Source organism: Otolemur garnettii, unplaced genomic scaffold, assembly GCF_000181295.1.
Source record: "Otolemur garnettii isolate 467f Iridium unplaced genomic scaffold, OtoGar3 scaffold00188, whole genome shotgun sequence".
Taxonomy (NCBI): Eukaryota; Metazoa; Chordata; class Mammalia; order Primates; family Galagidae; genus Otolemur; species Otolemur garnettii.
This window is the reverse complement of record NW_003852583.1, coordinates 1,719,986-1,738,280: the sequence shown is the minus strand read 5'-3', so window position 1 is coordinate 1,738,280 and position 18,295 is coordinate 1,719,986. Positions and strand designations below refer to the sequence as shown.

At 39.2% G+C, this 18,295-nt stretch overlaps 1 protein-coding gene across 2 annotated transcripts in view; it reads right to left on the bottom strand.

Annotated features, from left to right (window-relative positions):
- Positions 1 to 337: 337 nt before the first annotated feature.
- ICE1 (interactor of little elongation complex ELL subunit 1) overlaps positions 338 to 18,295 on the bottom strand; it is a 65,346-nt gene continuing 47,388 nt past the window's right edge. Inside the window, exons 15-19 of one of the 2 annotated variants that reach the window (XM_012812090.2) lie at positions 16,422 to 16,582; positions 11,380 to 11,570; positions 9,645 to 9,751; positions 3,776 to 3,874; positions 338 to 1,416 (exon numbers count right to left, since the gene is read on the bottom strand). In XM_012812090.2, coding sequence (XP_012667544.1) covers positions 1,235 to 1,416; positions 3,776 to 3,874; positions 9,645 to 9,751; positions 11,380 to 11,570; positions 16,422 to 16,582 — 740 coding nt within the window. In that variant the 3' untranslated portion in view covers positions 338 to 1,234. The remainder of the gene's footprint in view (positions 1,417 to 3,775; positions 3,875 to 9,644; positions 9,752 to 11,379; positions 11,571 to 16,421; positions 16,583 to 18,295) is intronic. The other variant, XM_023507555.1, reaches the window with a different exon arrangement.

The following is an 18,295-nucleotide window of genomic DNA, read 5'->3' as shown; positions in this document are numbered from 1 at the left end:
TGGAAAGAACGACTCCAAACCAAGAGAAAGCTTCTAAAAGACTGAGTGACTGGTGAACTTCAATTATCTTTGTTATAGCTGTTATAGTTACTTAAGAAAACATAAAAAGGGATAGCAAAATAGTTGTCAAATTGTATGCAATTAAAAAAAAATCCAATCACGAGCACTTAATCATCTGGTATCTGGTATCCCTAAAGGGCTGTCAGTGAACCCTCAAAACCAGCTGAATCCTGGCGTCCACTATCTCCACACCTGTGTGTATCGCCAGAAAGCAAGTGTCCTTAGAAATGGCCATTTCTTCTGTCTGTGGTTAGAGTATTTTCTTCATCTTTACTAATCAGAACAGTAACAAGCATGGCTTACTTTTATTTTTTATTATAAAACACATACAAGAGTTTTAAGAAATGATGAATATAAGACAAATCAGAACCACGGTGAGTTATTAAACCCATTTTCTATATACAAATACTAGAATTCCCAAAGTGGAACATCATCAAATGTGAGACACATCATAGCACAGTATGTACACAGCGCACAGGGCGTGGCCTGCGCGCACCTCTGAGTCGCTCACACACGTCACTGATACACAAACCTGCCAGGGAAATTTTCTTCAGTTCTCCTCTTCCTGATATATAGTTAAATATTTTTAAGGAATTTAGAGATATAAAGAAAATGCATTAAAGTGAGTTTCTGCTAGGGGCCTCCGTGTTTCACTCTGACAAACTACACACTACCTCCTGAGAAGACTCTCATAGCCCATTCCCAGCTAACAAGTGGAAAGCTCTTCCTGGCCTTTGTGGTACCAATTTATTTCTTCCCAGTCACTTGTTTGAGCACAAATCCCAAAACAGTTCAGGAACCAAATCATGTTTTTATATTGGTAAGTTCATTATAAAATGCCACTCAATTTTAAAAAGCCACTAAAAGGACACTTTCTGCAGCAAAAAAAGGGCTAAATTCAAGTTTCTGTTGTTTGACCAAGACACGGTAATACAATCCACATGCCACATGATCACAATAGCCTTAAGTGAAATGCATGTGATTTAGGGAAAAACAACTGTGCAAATGTTTGTTTCTCCTGCCTCCTTGCCACACAATCAGGAGAGCCTCTTGTCAGTTTATCTGTGTTGCCTTTTCTTTAAACCTTCCTTTTTATCTGAAAGCTGAGTAATCTATTTATATTCAAAATGTGTCAAGGCACTTCTCCATCTCCAGCCACATGGCCTAGCCTGTGTCAGCCGAGCTCCTCTGCGCTTAGGGCGCTGACTTCTTCTAGGTAGCTGAGGATTGCAGATGGGATGCTTTTGGAGGCCTCTCTCCGCCAAGCTTCCAGGATCTTGGAAATTTCTTCGGGATTGCTGGGACTCAAGTCACAAAGAGCATATACGGCTGCCAACTGTATACCCCATGGTATGTCTGCAAAGAAATTTTAAATCAGTTATAGTACAATACAATATCTACTACTTAAAATTTTTATTTTTTTATATCTTTTTTTTGCAGTTTTTGGCCAGGGCTGGGTTTGAACCCGCCATCTCCAGCATATGGAGCCAGCGCCCTACTCCTTTGAGCCACAGGCGCTGCCCTACTTAAAATTTTAGTAGGGTTATTTACTGAAATACTATCCAAATACAGAAAGGTTTTTGCTTCTGCCAGCAGTGACAATTAAATCAAGCTCACAATGAAAATTTAAGACCTAGCTAAAAATAAAAATAAAATCATCAAAGATATGACTCTATTATATATCCACCTGAAGTATTTATAAATGGACTTTGAAAATGAGAACCTAAGTGAAATGAAATGAAAAACTGTCCTTGTACCCCACTGTCATACCAGAGTACAGCATATGATTCTACATTATAAACAAGTTATAGTATATTATTGCAGCTCTCTTCTAGGATAAGTTTAAGTTAAATTAAAGCTTAATTTAGTAAAAATTTAAATTACTTAATTTAGGTTAAATACATATAAAAATTATTTACTTACAATTTATTACTAATGACAATACAGGTTGAGTATCCCTACTCCACAAAATCCAAAACTTTTTGAGCATCACTATGAAGCTCAAAGGAAATATATCTTGGAGCATTCTGAATTTTGGATTTTCAGATTAGGGATATTCACAAATATTCCAAAATCCAAAACACTTTTGGTCCCAAGCATCTCATATAAGGAATGGTCATCCTATGTATCAGTTCTCTCCAGCAGGGCAAACCAGTACTACAGCAAACCACACACACGTCCCAAAGCCCCACACCCAACGTCAGTGCTGAGAACGCTGCAGAAGTGCAGCTCTTACAACTGCTCCCTCTAATCTACAAGGAATGGGGGAGGCAACAGTGCACAGCATGCAAGTACAAGAAAGCAGAGGCCAAATAGACAATGTGAGTGAAAGGGAGTCCTGTGCGCTGCTCAAAGAGCCCGGGCTCAAGTCAGACAGAACAGGTGAATCGCTGGGTGATGCTGCTGAGCCTTGCCTTCAGCAGATGACTCTTCTCTCCGGGCTTTCTTTTCCCCGTGTGTAAAATAAGGGAGACCACTCACCACAGCAGATTGCCTTGGGCATCCTGCTATGCTGAGAGGCAGCTCCAGGCACAGGGTCTCACAGCAGGACCCACCAGGAGCTTCTCCCTCCTCACACTCTGAGCTTCTGGGTTACACCCAGCCCAGTTCACTGTAACCTCAAACACCTGGGCCTAAATGGTCCTCCTGCCCCAGTCTCTCTAGGAGCTGGGACTACAGGCGTCCACCACTACACCTTGCTAATTTTTTCTATCTACTCTTAGTGGAGACAGGGTCTTGTTCTTGGTCAGGCTGGATCATTCCTCGATCTCCTGAGCTCAAGGGATCCTCCCGCCTCGGCCTCCCAGAGTGTTGGGATTACAGGTGTGAGAGCCACTTGCCCAGCCCCAGCTACTTTCATGTCATATTCATTCTAAATGGTAAAAGAGCACAGTTTTCTATGGAAGAACATGCAGGCTTCAGCAGCTATCCTGAAGTTGAAGGGACCTCAGAGAAAGCACCTCACCAAGGGACACTGTGCTCAGCACATCAAGTCTCACACTGAAAACTGAGGACCAAGAACCTGCCACCTTAAGATTATCTTGGGTGTCATGCAGTACTCAAGATGTCATATTGTGCATTTCTGATAGGATGTTGTTTAACTACATTATTTTTTGATTGCACAATACTCAAAACAGAGACTAGATTCATCCCTTATAAAAGGTGACTTTGAGTTAAGGTTCTCCCACAAAAGAGTAAAACATGGAGTTACGTGCTGCACACACTGCAAATGTGACGGAAAGCCCTGCCAGGAAGACCTGCTCAGTCTCCAGCGTGTGGAGCTCTCTGGAGGGTGAGGCCTTGGTGGTAGCTGGCACCTCACTGGTCACTTCTGCTTTACACGTGTGACCTCCTCTGGCCTTCAGGACACAGCTGTCCCCACGAGGCCTCCCATAGAGCCCATTTAAATCACTTCTTGTGGATCAGTGGCACAGAGTTTCTGAGACAGAATGCTAGCTCCACGGGGAGAAGGGTGTTCCCTCCTTCTCAGAGAAGAAGTGTTGCCCAACATGGGGAACTACTGCCATTAAACAAACAAACACAAGGCCCAGACACACATCCAGATACTAATGCTGAAAATGTTTGTGCAAACATCTCCCATCCTGCAAGGCAGCCAGAGAAGCATAGAGCACAGCACATAGCAAAGGCTCCAAACACAGTTTAATAAGAGAAACACAAGTGATTCATAAGGAATTTTAACAAACAGGAGTTTTACCTTCATCCTGAGCATGCTGTATAAACATACCAATAACCGAACTAATATTTTTCACAGCAGATGGAAATCCTTCCTTCAAACCCAATTGGCCTAAACGACCTAGGGAAACACAGTAAAGCAAAATGTGAAGCGTCTTTAGTTAAATGTTGATCAACCTTTCACAATTCGAAGAATCATTTGTCTTAGAGGAGGTAATCAAAGTGCCCCATCATCCCTTCTTTCATCCAAACGTGTAAGACGAGATTCAATGTGTGGCTTTCCCAGTTAAGTTACAAGGTAGTACGTGGAATCTACAGGGAAGAATGTAGGGACACTGTGAAGTAGCCAGTGGGCTAACAGATCAAAAGGAGGACTGTGGCTGCCTTCCTCTGACTCTGCCTGTGGCTGCCTTCCGCTGACTCTGACCCTGGCTGCCTTCCGCTGACTCTGACCCTGGCTGCCTTCCGCTGACTCTGACCCTGGCTGCCTTCCTCTGACTCTGACCCTGGCTGCCTTCCTCTGACTCTGACCCTGGCTGCCTTCCGCTGACTCTGACCCTGGCTGCCTTCCTCTGACTCTGACCCTGGCTGCCTTCCGCTGACTCTGACCGTGGCTGCCTTCCGCTGACTCTTTTTTTGCGCAGGACAAAGGCTCTGGAACATAACTGGGATGTATGATAATATCATATTGGCTCACTGTGGACTGAACTCTGACCTTTTTTCTCCTGCCCAAATTCCTTGCTAAGGGGCCTTATAAGTCATGCCTACAAACAATAAAGGCTCACACAATGGGCTTTATTAACCCAGTATAATACGGTTTATTTTCCAACCTGATTTCAGTATAGCAACACATGTCAGACAGAAGCCCCTCACCTTAACTCAAGCATCCTAGCAGATGCTATCTTAACCATTCCTTTCTACTGCCTCTAGAGCTTTAGACAAAGCCCACCTCTTTCAACCAATTGCCAATTAAAGAATCCCTAAAACCCACTGATGACTTGTAAGCCCCCAAATTCAAGACATCCTACCTTTTCAGGCTGAACTAATGTGCTTGCATGTGCTGACTTACGGTTTTACCTATAATTCCTGTGTCCATGAATATCTAAAACCACACTGCAACCTGACAGCTTCAGGTGCATTTCTTCAAGAACTCCTGAGGGTATGTTTTCCTGGGCCAAAGTCACACACATTCAGTTCAGAATAAACTTTTTAAAATTATTTTACAGTTTTGGTTTTTCTGTTTGACATCGTATTTTCTCTTGATACTACAAACATTCCACAGGTTTACAGTGAACCCAGAATAGGAGCCTCAACTCTATTTTAAATTTGAAGAAACTAAAGCATACAGCATTTAAGTAATTTGTATAACTTTGCATCTTCTGCTGCTTACATGCGTCCTGTTTGACATTTAGCAGATATTCAGTGAACAATTACTGATCAAAGAACATCAAGATGAAGAACTAGGAATATTTGCTAATTTACTTGAGACTCACAGTTTCAGGTTATTGACCAGTTTTAAGTTTTAATATCTCTTTATGCCAAACACAGAGGCTCATGTCTGTAATCCTAATGCTTCTGGAAGCCAAAGTGGAAGTACTGCTTGAGTCCAGGAATTTGAGTCACACATTGAGACTCCTATCTCTTAAAAAAATGCAAAAATTAGGAGCATATGGTGCCATGATTATAGTACCAGCTACTCAGGAAGCTGAGACAGGAGGGTCTGTTGAACCCAAGAATTTGAGATTGCAGTGAGCTGTAACGTAGTCTAGCCCAGGCAACAGAATGAGACCCTGTCTCAAAAATAAATAGATATATGTATATATCTTCGCAATTAGAACAAACTGCTAATGGTCTCGTGAAACAATCTACCCAAGGCATTGAACTGCAGAGAAAGGGGTGTGTGTCTAACACAGCTGTGGGATCATGTAACCACTGGATGTGCATTTTATTTCCAGATAATATATGGCCATATTATAACGGCTCCCTTTCTTTCAATTAACAGCACATAATGAAACTGGGTTTTATAAGCTATTTAAATTAATGGAGCTATCAGAAATGAAATAAGAGGAAATTAAGAGTCTGGGTAGATGATTTGGGGATGAAGACTCAATATATGGTGACTTGACAAGGATGACAGACAAATTGGTTCAACAAGGGGAAGAAAAATCCCTACAGAAGGTACGTGAGGCAGTTAGGACCAGCCCACTGGAGTAGAATCCAAGTGAGAAGCACAGAGCTCAGCTCCAGGTGAAAGACAAAGCTCTCACAGCACAGTCAAGGCAGCTGGAGGCGAGGACGGCTGGCTGAGGTGAGTCCATAAGGCAGAACTAGAGACCAAGATAAAGACACTAGGGCTTTCGTTGAAGATTGGTGCAAGTTTGCTAAGGAGAGGCGAGACTGAGGCAATTTCAAAGAAAGAGTTGAAAGACCTCACAAGAGATTGGCTAGAAATCAACAAGTAATGGCTACCTCAGTCCAACTGAAGAAATGGGAGACAATTTTCCTACCTTCGAGGTTCAGGGTAATAGGCCATATTATTCCAAATTTTATATGCTCTTTGAGGACAGAAACATGACTGAACCCAGTGGGGGACAAATTCCTCCCAGCCCTGCCACGTCCCCTGACTGGCCTCGGATGAGGGCTTAACTTTCCTAGACCTCAACTCTGCCAGGAAACAAGAAGCGTGAAGATTAGATTGAGTTCCGTCAGTCCTCCAGAGTTCTAGGCATCTAAAGCAATCAGCCATTCCACAAAACAGTCTTCAATGTATTTGCTAATAGCAGTGACCATAGCTCAACTTAACATTAGATGACACTGGATTATGTTGACACAAAGTCTGTTTTATTTTCCATGGAGCAAAAACCTCATTATAAGACTTTGCAAATAAAGATTTTAAATAAATAACATAAACTTTTGAATAAAGAATAAAGAGAATTCCCTTATTTTATGATTGGCATGTGACTTCAGTGGAATCATACCAAGTTAATTTTTACTCAATTCTTCAGTAAGATCAGGTTCATAAACAGTGAGAAGGTATACTAAAAGAGTTTCTTCTTAAAAACAGCCCTTACTTGGACCCTCGGCCTGTCCTTACCACACAGCAAGTGCTGGTGTCAGGGCGTGCTAGTGTCAGGGCGTGCTACTGCAACATGAAAAGGACCAAGAAACCAAGCAGCGTAGAGCTGGGCTACTCTCGGGCACCAACCCCCACACAGGCCAGTTCTGCTGTGTCCCCGTCCCCAGGCCCACCCTGCTCATGCAGGCCAGCTCCACCAGCAGACACAGGCATGCTTAGTCTTCCTGACTTTGCTTTAATTTTCCACATTGCACTTTCCCTCTAATTTCCCATCCTTTAATCCATATTACTACATTTACCTATTATCATTTTATCATATGGCATGCCAATTAGACATTATTGTTACTATTCTGTCAATATACGCACATTACTCCAAATGTGCATCATTAGTCGTAAATTATTTGGCTATCTTTCAACGGCCAGAATTTTAAAGATTTAAAGCATAAACTGCTTGATTTCACAAAAATTACAAGTCAAGTTTTCCGATACTTATACATTCTTTTTTTAAAACTACTAATACATTCTTATTAATTCAGATATGGCAGAATGATTTTGAAGTATTTCTTCTTTTTCTATTGTCTATCAGATTAGGCATGATCTGCTTTTTGAAATTATCTTTTATTTTTATTTATAAATATTAGTTGTCTATTTTTGAGACTTTGGAAAAAAAATAAGTTAATGATGACTCCATATTGAACCTCAGAGTCAAAGCATTCTATAATAGGCATACTCTTAATGACAATGTGAATGTTACTTAATGCTGTCTTGTGTACACCACCGAAGGCACCTACACAGACCACACTGGCACAACCCGGGGTATAGGTTAAAGCCTGTCGCTCCTAGGCGACACATCTTACAGCAACCATAACACGACAGTAACTATTTATGTATCTAAACACACCCAAACACAGAAAAGGTATAGTAAAAATTTGGTATTATAATCTCATGGGGCCATCCTCATGTATGTCTTCAGCATATGACTGTATGTGTGTCTCATTTAAGACAATCATTACCTTTCCAAACCTACCTCATCACTGACACAACTGCAGGGCTGTGCAGACACAACTCTAAAGTAATCCTATCAGAACCTCCGAGGATGAAGCCTGAAAATCTGTATTTTTGAAAAAGCTTCTTAGGCAATTTGGATGAAGACCTAAATTTGGTAATGCCAGATGCTAAGAGCTAACTGGAAAAGGCAGTGGGCAAGTCAGTAAGAAGACTCGTGTGTCCGGCTGGTCCTCCTTTATAGACAGAGAGGCTGCTTCCACCACTGCCCCCACAATCGTCACTCTTATTCTCTCTCTTATTACAATTAATACAGAAATACAACCATTCCAAAATAAACAGCACAAACTACCACATCTTAAAGTGTGGCTTTAGCCTTAAAACATCACTCCTACTTTTTTCAATTCTCAAAAAGATTTAAGAATTTAGAATGAGTTAGTTCAAAGTGTGAACAGTTTTTCTTAAATTCCTAAAGCAAGCTGCTATTAATTTGAAATTTCCAGACATACAGATGTCACCTCACTGTTGGAAATGCCACTATTGGCCCTTCTGTGTTCCCTAATTAATTTGCATCTAGGACAGAAATTGTTCTTGAGGACATACTGAAGTCAGGCTCTCAGGAGAACAGTTCTGGGGCTGTGATCCCCTGGGTGCAGTTACTCATCTCCACGTCTGTGCCTCTGCTATCTTCTGACGTAGGTCTGCTGAATTCCTACATGATCTTTAGCAATCATTTGGTTCTCACACTCCCATTTGCTAACTCAACTCCAAGTGTATTTTGGGTTGTTTCCAGTGAAATCAGGTCTCTACCTGATAAGCAGGCTTTTGTCTTCAACAATTTTATGTATTTACTTAGCACAAGGTCACTGTATCTGCATGTGACATACACACAAAAGAAGAGGGCAAATTTGCTGACACAGGAAAAATTAGCAGGGATGTTCTACTCTCCCGTGTGATCTATTTGTAAGGCTTACTTATACAACACCTATATAACTCAAACTTACATTAACATTTATATAACTCAAATACTAGCCTTATTCAAATTAGTGTCATCTTTGAGCTTTCAATCAACTAATATACAAAGATACCTAAAAAAAGTCATGAAAACTATCTTCCAATATTTAAATGGCCACAAGCCGGAAACTGCCCAGGAACAGTGAATACGTGTGCAGACAGAGAGGCAGGTTGAAATCAGGGGGCTCTTCTAATAATCAGCAGAGCTCATCACTGATAACTCTGCAGAGTGTAGACAGCAACTTGTTGGAGATAAAGAGGGAAAACATTAAATAAAAATAAAAACTGAAGATCTGTGGGCAACAGAAAAGGAATAGAACTTTAGATCTGAGGTTAAGAAGAATTTATGTCTCATTTAAAATATTTCTAAATAATCATTTAATTTCTATAATTCACTTAAGTGATCCTTACTGGATGAATATGAAAACACTGAAGCAAGAGATATGAAGATATCTTACTTTAGAAACCAAATGAGATTATAATTTAAAGCAATTCCTATATCCTGGTATTTCTATATATGTGTAAGTACATGCATTAATATTAGCGTCTGAGAAGTGTGAGTTCAATTATAAATAAAATACACTAATGTAAAAATCTTAATCTGACAAAAACGGATGAAACACTAATTTATAAGCAAAGAGAAAGGAGGAAATTACACATAAAAGTACCTGCTGTGATGGCTGTAAAATCAGTCATGATGATGAAGCTCTGAAGTCATCATTTATTATCACACTTATGTCCCCACTAGGATATCATCAGTTACAATTAAAAAAGATCAATAAAACAGATAACTCACCAATGAGCCTCAGTATTGATGCTATAATGATGTCAGGGATATAAGCAATGTTTGCATGTCCTTTTCTGTATTTTATCCACTTATCCATTACAGGCCACAGTTCCTTACTATAAAACAACAACATGCAAAGATGTAACCTCACCATCACTCAAACAGTAAGAACTCACCTTCTAAATGGCCCAGAGAGTTAGTGAAGAAGGGTAATTCCTAAAGATCTAACATGTTAAGTTAAAAATGGGAACAGGAAACTTACATCTTCTCCAGCTACTCAGGATATCTGTATCTGTACGGAATTAAAAACACCTCAAGTAACCCAGTCTGAAAAATTACTACTCTTGTAGTTTCGGGCTTTTCTTCTGCTTACTTCTTGCTCTAAGGATATAAACCATCTGGAGAGAGCCATCAAGTGGTGAGGAAGGGAACAGGGTCCAGAGGTCTCAGCAGAGACCTTACATTCAATGCTGTCCTCATCACTGGTGTGTGTGGGGGGGGTGGGGGGGGTGTGTGCACAAAGCACATGACAGCTAGCCCAGCACCCCCACAACTAGGGATACAAGGGCCCCTGCCTCCTGGGCACCCATGAAGTGCCAAAGGGACAGGAAGCCCACAGCGGCCCTCTCACACCACCACCTAGCCTTGCACTGGATACACTGTTCTATCACTATCTATGAGATGCTTTTCCAAGTCAAAACATAAAAATCCACGTATCACTATGTATTTTAATGTAGCTATTATCTCATCATATAACTGTACTATGATTCACGCCTTATTGTTTGACATTTAGATATCTATTCTTACTGTCAAAGGAGAGAAGGTGACAAATATCCCTGTATATAGATGGATCCTTGCACAAGGTCATTTCCATAGAATATATCCTTCAAGTATCTAAATGATATAGAGTATCAACACTTTGATGCATCCTTTCTAATGTCACAAACTCCCTTATACTACCCTTTCTCAGTATAATTAACATCTAAGAAGAAATTACTTCCATGACAATTTTCCCCACTCTTTCAGAGATGGTACACAGGAAAAAGTAAATTTATTAGACACAGTGGATGCCGGAGAGGCTTAATTCTCTCCTGAAGGAAAAGAACTGCTAACCTATAATTCTGAACATTTCTGTTGCTCTGGGTTCCCCAGTATCTGCATATTAAGATAATGATCATTCTACTTTATTTAGCACTGGTTTGCCAATCACCCGCATACGTGGGCATGGCTCTACGGACTGGGGACACACCACACCCCCACAAAGCCATCCCACTCCCGCTTCCTGAGAGTCATTTCTATTGGGGAGAGAGAATAACAGAATATAACAAAATGTAGTGAATGGCAGTAAAGAAAAATCAAGCAAAGGAACATGGCAGTGTTATGGGTATTTTACAGGTAGTTTTATTTATCCTCATCCAAATAAAAATCCATCTGTAAATGTTTCAGCTGCCTTAAATGACAAAAATGATTCAACCCACAATTCAGCATTCTAAAGCAGGCATCCTCAAACTACAGCCCGCAGGCCACATGCAGCCTGCCTAGGACAATTATCCGGCCCGCCAGGTGTTTCTGCTGCCGCTGGCTGTCCTGCAGCCGACTCGTCCCAGGGCCAGCAGTCCAGCCCTCCAATGGTCTGAGGGACCGTGAACTGGCCCCCTGTTTAAAAAGTTTGAGGACCCCTGTTCTAAAGACTCCCTTAGAAGACAAACAGCCCATCTTTATATAAATTAGCAAATTATCTAACCTTATGATGTTATCATGTGTCCAAATCCATTTCTGATGGCAGCAGAGGAGATCGATGGCAAATATATATTCCCACGTAGTATCACTTAGGTCTTCACCAAATTTTTCACTAGACTGAAATTCTGTTTTTGGACATAACTGTATGGTCAAAAGCAGCTTAGAAACCATGAAGCCAACATCGACAGGAGCATTCTAGCAAAAAGAGAAAAAACAAAATAAAGTTTGGAGTCTTAAATATAACACATCTTATGTTAATTATCTCAAAGAGTATTCTAAGTATTGGATGAATAATAACAATCTTAAAAAACTTTTTGAAATGGCTGCATTTGAATAGGAAACTATCCCTTAGTCATAATACTTATATAAGATCATTTTAGAATGTAGTGATCAGCCAGATGTTTCAGCTACAGGTAGGATGCAGAATCTAATCAGTCTAACAGAGCAGAGCTGAAATCCAGTCGGAATATACATTTTCATCAACTCAAATACAAACATTCAATGGTATGTAGATGGATGCTTGCACAAGGTCCAATAGTTATCTTTAAACTATAATAAAAATATTAAACCTTTTAAAAATTCTTTAAATTTTGTTATCCTTCTGACGCTGCAGATCAGTTTGCCTTTTTCACAGCACTGACCCACACAGGTCTGCATGTTGATGCACGGCCTCCCGCACACCTGTGAGGGATGCTTTGCTATTTCTCCACACTGGTAGGTACATCAGCAGTGTGCACACCCCTTTTCACTGCAGAACAGCAGTCCGTCATATGGATATATCACTGTTTATCAACTCACCTATTAAAAGACTAATTTAGAGTTACTACCAGCTTTTGCTATTGTTAATTATGCTACTATGAAGATCCATGTTTAAGGCTCTGTGTAAACATTTCCACCAGCATTGGATCACAGTTTCAGTATAAAATAATACATACGTGATACGGGCTTAGCACACTCAAAACAAACCTCAGGCTTGAAAATTTGCTTTACCATATAAAGAGCTCAGTATGTTAACCTGTGACCTGGGCATAAATCTTCCGAAAGGTTCTCATCTGAATCTCCTGAGCTTTCTATCACATAGTCCACAACCAAATCATGGTCCAAAGGAATCTACCTGACAGCTGAAACTCAGCCAAAATGGTAAATACTCCCCCCTTCTGGAAGCCAATAACTTTGCAAGCTGAGAAGACACAGAAATAAATTTAAACACAAAGAAAATTAAACCCATATTAACTTTTTGTATTATACATTTAAGAACGTATTTTTCAGGACTCAAGAGCATGTGATAATCTGCATGTATATTATTTACCTACATAAAAGTACCAAGAATAAGCTGTATTTACATTGTGGTTACAGTTTAAAGTATTTGACATTAGAATCATAATTTTAATTAGAAATGTTTGAGAACACAATTAAGTTTATAAACAGTATTTGAATATTTGCTACAACTTCTACATCCTCAATTTGACATTTTACATTCAAGAGCTATTTAAAGTAGTGAGAAATATTCTGCTTATTAGATATGAGGGTCTAGTTTCAAGTGTTTTTGAAGAATATATCCGAAGTTTATGAATACATTAAGTTTATAAATACGACTACTTTGATGTTAATGCTAAATATGTGAATTGAAGTAACTTAATCACCAACGAAAGTAAAACACTGCTAACATTAGTCATGGTTACTTGATTTATAAATGAAACAAGATTTATGAATTTAAGGGCTTTTTGAGTTTTCCAAATTTTTATTTTTGCCTTTTTACTTTTACATTTCCCCTTTAAATAATCTTTTAACAGTTTTTGAGTGATTCAGTTTTTAAATACCTAGACATGGTACAAAACACAAAGGACTGGAAAAAAAAAAAAAGGAACAGGAGATGTAAGTCTTCCTTTCTTTTTCCACACTCAACTATCCAATTTCTCTTGATGAAACAATTGCTTTTCTTAGTTTCAGAATATTATGGAGGTAAAAACACTTTGCTTACATGGATTGCTTTTGTGCAGTTTGAGTCAAAGTTCTAAGTGTGCCCATCAACAAGACAGTGTGCAATGTCCCCTCAGGTGGCAACTTACAGCCCCCACACACACCTGCTCACTTCCCTGTGAGTTTTGCTCCCATATAAATTTACAACTTTAAAATTGAGTAGTGACGGAAGCCAAGTAGTCACTTCTCCATATGGAAGATAGTTACAGATTTTATCAAATCCAACGGAATTCCTGGCAGAGGCCACCACATACTTTCCACCTTGGCAACAAGAGGAAACCCTAATTCCTCACTTTAAAAACTATCAATAATTTAATAGAATAATTTGCATTGAATATATACTTTTGATTTTAAATAACTAACAATATTTAACAAGTTTCCTTCTATTTTCTATTCTAGGAATAATTCTATGGGATTTCTTCTTTATTTGTAACTAATAAAGAAATAAAAATAAGGAAATAAAAATTGATTTCCTGATACTGAATTCTCCTTGTTTTATTAGGATAAACTCTATTTAAAGTTTTATTCTTTAATACTTTAAGAAGTATTACTAAAACCTACTATTTTATTTACATTTTAACAACTAAATTTCTCACTTAAAACTGGTTTTTAGACTCATGATTTTTTTTAATGAGTTTATTTTTAAAAATGAACAGGGGATTAATTTTTCTTCCAGCTGAAATAGACAGCAATTACTATACTTAGTTCTTTAAAGATCAAACTCAGGTAGCACCTATACAGGTGCTTTTTGTACAGTAAATTTTTAATCATCTTCTCAACCCCTGTATTATAATTAATAATGAGCCTATTAACATGTTCTACCCCAAACACACTTTTGAAATTTTTTATTTGTTTGACACCATCCAGGTCTCCACCTGCGGCTACAGGGCGACAGGCAGCAGTCTTCCCTTCTTCAATCCCCGTCCACGTTACAGCTTCTTCCCGCTGTGAATCTTCGATGTTCTCCTCTCCTCTTTTTCATCAGTGGGGACCAGGTCATCTACCTTGTTGCGTTCCTTAAAGGCAGTGTCTCTCCCTCCTTTGTCCTCTGTTTGTCCTCTACTTCACTACTGTTGCTTTTTAAATTTTTCCTTTCTTCTAAGTTCTTTCTCATGTTTCTAATTTTTAAGATGTCAACTTCAATTACTGTTTGCTTAACAATGAAGACATGTAAAATATCTTAATGAGTAAACACTTTCAAGAAAGGAGAGATTTTGAAGAGGTTTCCTTTTCTCTGACCTCTGAAGACTGTGGTTGTTACTTTCCTTATTCTGTTTGTTCCCAGGTTGTCCACGACTGCACATCTTAAAGTGAATATAAAGATTTTTTTTAAGGGAGCTTGAAATTATGTTTAATTTTACTGGATTATTACCAAGAAATTTAGAATGCAGGATTTTTATTTTTTTAAAAATCAATGTTTATGTAGCCAAATTATGCCTGATTTTTGTCAATGTGTCATGGACATAAGAAAAATTATATATTCTTCTTAAAAAAAAATACTCTTCACTCTCATTGTCCTTAGACTTCTGTGTCCTGTTTCCTTTTGTAGACCAGATCTGCTTAATTTTACAAAAGAGGATGTAAAAATCCCAGACCATCGTGGTGTTTTTTCCCAAGTATTTCTGACCTTTCTTACAGTTTTGACTTCATATTTTTATTTGGTATGATATTTACATATTTACTAAAATAATATTGTTTCCCAAGCAGTGTCTTTTATCATCAAGTCACCATATCCTGGTAAATTATGAACAGGCAAAAAGAGACGGGCTCTGGTGTGCGAGAAGGACCAAGCAAGAGCAGGGCATCGCTGAAGGGTTAATGCGCCAGGGAGGAAGCATATGGCCACCAGTGTCCAGGGCCTGAGTCTGTGAGGTCTTTTCCAATGCTAAATGACTCAGTGGAATGAGAGACGGTATGATGTGTGAATACACTTGTGTGCGTCTGACAGATTGCTGAAAAGATAACAAAAGACATGGTGTTCAATATTTACCTAATTTTTAACCATCTATGGCCTTTTCCTTTTCTTGTCATAAAAGATAAAAGCCTAATGACTCTTAACATCAAAAAGTACTAAAAATAAAAAGCGAAACAGCATATGAAACGCCACTCCACACTAAGCCAGGACAATTTTTTTATTTACTGTTTGGGATTCATCGAGGGTAGAAAGAATCAGGTTACACTGATTGCATGTGTCTTATTTGTGTCCCATCCCCAAGAAGTGTGCCATACACAGTGACCCCCATCCCCTCCCTCCTCTCCTCTCCCTGCTCCCTCATTCCCCTACCCCCCACCTCATATTAGCACATCTATTACCTTCACATTAGAATCAAGTATATTGGATTCCTGTCTAGGAGAAGTTTTTTAAAAGAGAAAAGTATACATGCTTAAAAAAAGAAAAGAAAAGCAAAAAACAACCGCACATTTACTTCAGTACCTGTTCTTTTTTTTTTAGAGACAGAGTCTCACTTTATCGTCCTGGGTAGAGTGCTGTGGCAGCATCACACTCAGTACCTGTTCTTTTTTTTAGAGACAGAGTCTCACTTTATCGTCCTGGGTAGAGTGCTGTGGCAGCATCACACTCAGTACCTGTTCTTAACATCTACTGTCAGTTGGACTCACGCTAGGCAAAATCCATGCATGAAAGAACACCCAACCTGGATATATCCTACTTTAACATGGCAATAACTAAAGAAAAAAATAAAAAAAGGTAAGAGGGGAACAAAGTACTCATCAACTGAAAAGAAAAATACAAATACTAGATTCAAAAACATACTAACAGAAATAAATGGAGCTATCAATTTTTGCACCTAAGTGTGTATGGATTTCATCAGTCATAAATTAGTGTACAAAACAAATTCTGTTAAATGAACACAATCCACAGGTCTACAATTCTTCCTGGGATGTGTTGTGCATACTTAACAAACAAAATGTATACACTAACTAGAGATTTAAAAGAGCTAATATGAAGAAAAACATCTCTTTAATGCCTATGAACTAATATAAAACTAAACATGCAACATTTATGTAAGATATACAAGTATGGGATTCTAAGAGAACAAAGCTCACCTTTTCCCAATTGAGAAAGGCTCTCAAGCAGTTCAGAACCTCTCCTTTAGCGCGTTGCCTGGCGACCAACTGCATCGCATTATTTATCACCGACTGGGAGAGAAACACATCGTGCCACATGTTTGCAATGAACAAAGTCAGTTTCTCAGACTCTGGAAAATCTATGAGAAAGAAAATAACACAATAAACCTTTAAGTCAGGTCAAGCGAATATATTACAAACTAAAACTAAAAATATTATTAGCTCCTCTGGTGCCTTGCAAAGCACCCTGGAGCTGAAGGGATTGCAAATGGGTAGTCCAGATGAAGCTCTGGTTTTAGTTATTTCAAAATCTCCAGCTTTTTTTTTTTTTCTTTTTGGCCAACTTTCCTTAGTTAAATTTTAAATATAAATGTTGGAGGGGGGAATTAAACCATGTTTTGAGATTTTCCAAAAAAAAAAAAAAACAAAAAAACAAACCCACAAATCAACACAGAAGACTTCTGTGACCACATGTAGGGGGAGGGAATTCCCCACATACCGAGCAACAGACACCAGCTGGGTGTCCTCAAATCCAACTCCAACACAGAGAGCTAGGAAATACTTGAATTTACCAATTTACCATAAAGGACAGAGATGAAGACACGCACAAGCTGAGGTATAGGGAAGGGACTGGGAGCTTCCATGCCCCCCGGGCACTACCCTCCAGGACCCCAACAGGTCTGGCTGTCCAGAAGCTCCAACCCCAGTCTTCTGGGGCTTCTGTGGAGGCTTCGTTATCTAGGTATCTGACAACTGTGTAGCAATGTGACTATACAGAAGGGTATGATGTCATATCCTGTTCTGTAACAGTGTGGGTGGGAAAGGGAGACTCAGCGAGGCCTATCTGTTCTGACTCCTCTTGGCCACTCTATGAAGCTTCCTCCACGGTATGGGGCTCAACCTTTTCCACATAAGGATCTTAGAATCAAAATCAGATTAGAATCCTTCCTTGAACAGGTGAAAAGAGGACAGGTCAGAGGGACAGATTCTGTATCCTGAGGCCTAAGGCATCCCAATATTATAATTAGGGCTATGAGAATTATGAGCCAGAAACTGTAAATGAAAACATATGTAAAATACCAATAGTACACAAATACACAGCTCTGCACAAAAAAAGAAAACTCAAAGGGAAAAATTCTTTCTCAAATTTACTCAGAACCAGAATCTGCCCATTTGATATGAGTACAGGCAGTTCTATACATTTATAAGTTTAACTTACTCATAGGACACGCAAAACTTTTGATTTGAAGAAAAAAATATTCTTTATAAACAGTGGATGGGAATTCTTTTGTTATAAATAGTTTCACACTCTGGCTTGTCTCTCCTTTTATAATAAACTGAAGTATAGTTTACATACAATAAAATACACTCTCTTTAAGTAAACAATTCAATGAATTTTGATGATGAATAAATCCCTGTAACCACCATCATGATAATCTACACCATCATCCCAGAAGTTCTGTCACTCCAGCATTTGCAGTGAATTCACCTCACCCCAGACACAGAGCACCTGGCCCATGACTTTTCTCAAATACTCATGAATGGATCCGCATCCCGGGTGCTGTTTTCTGCCTGGCTTCCCTTCTCAGCACCATGCCCCTGAGATCCCTGCATTGCACGTGGCTCTCCTCACGTGAGCAGTCTCTTTCTTTGTATGGATGAAGAGTATTCGATCATTTAAGGCATTTTTTTTTTTTTTTTTTTTAGTTTTCTCTGTTCTACTTTATTGTTTGTCTCAAGAGTGGGCAGCTCAAAGTTACAGATAAGCTCACTACTCTGATCTGTTCATTTTAACCTGTAAGTACACCTGGCGAAGCTCCCGCCTATCAAGCAACTTCTGCACATGGTCTCCC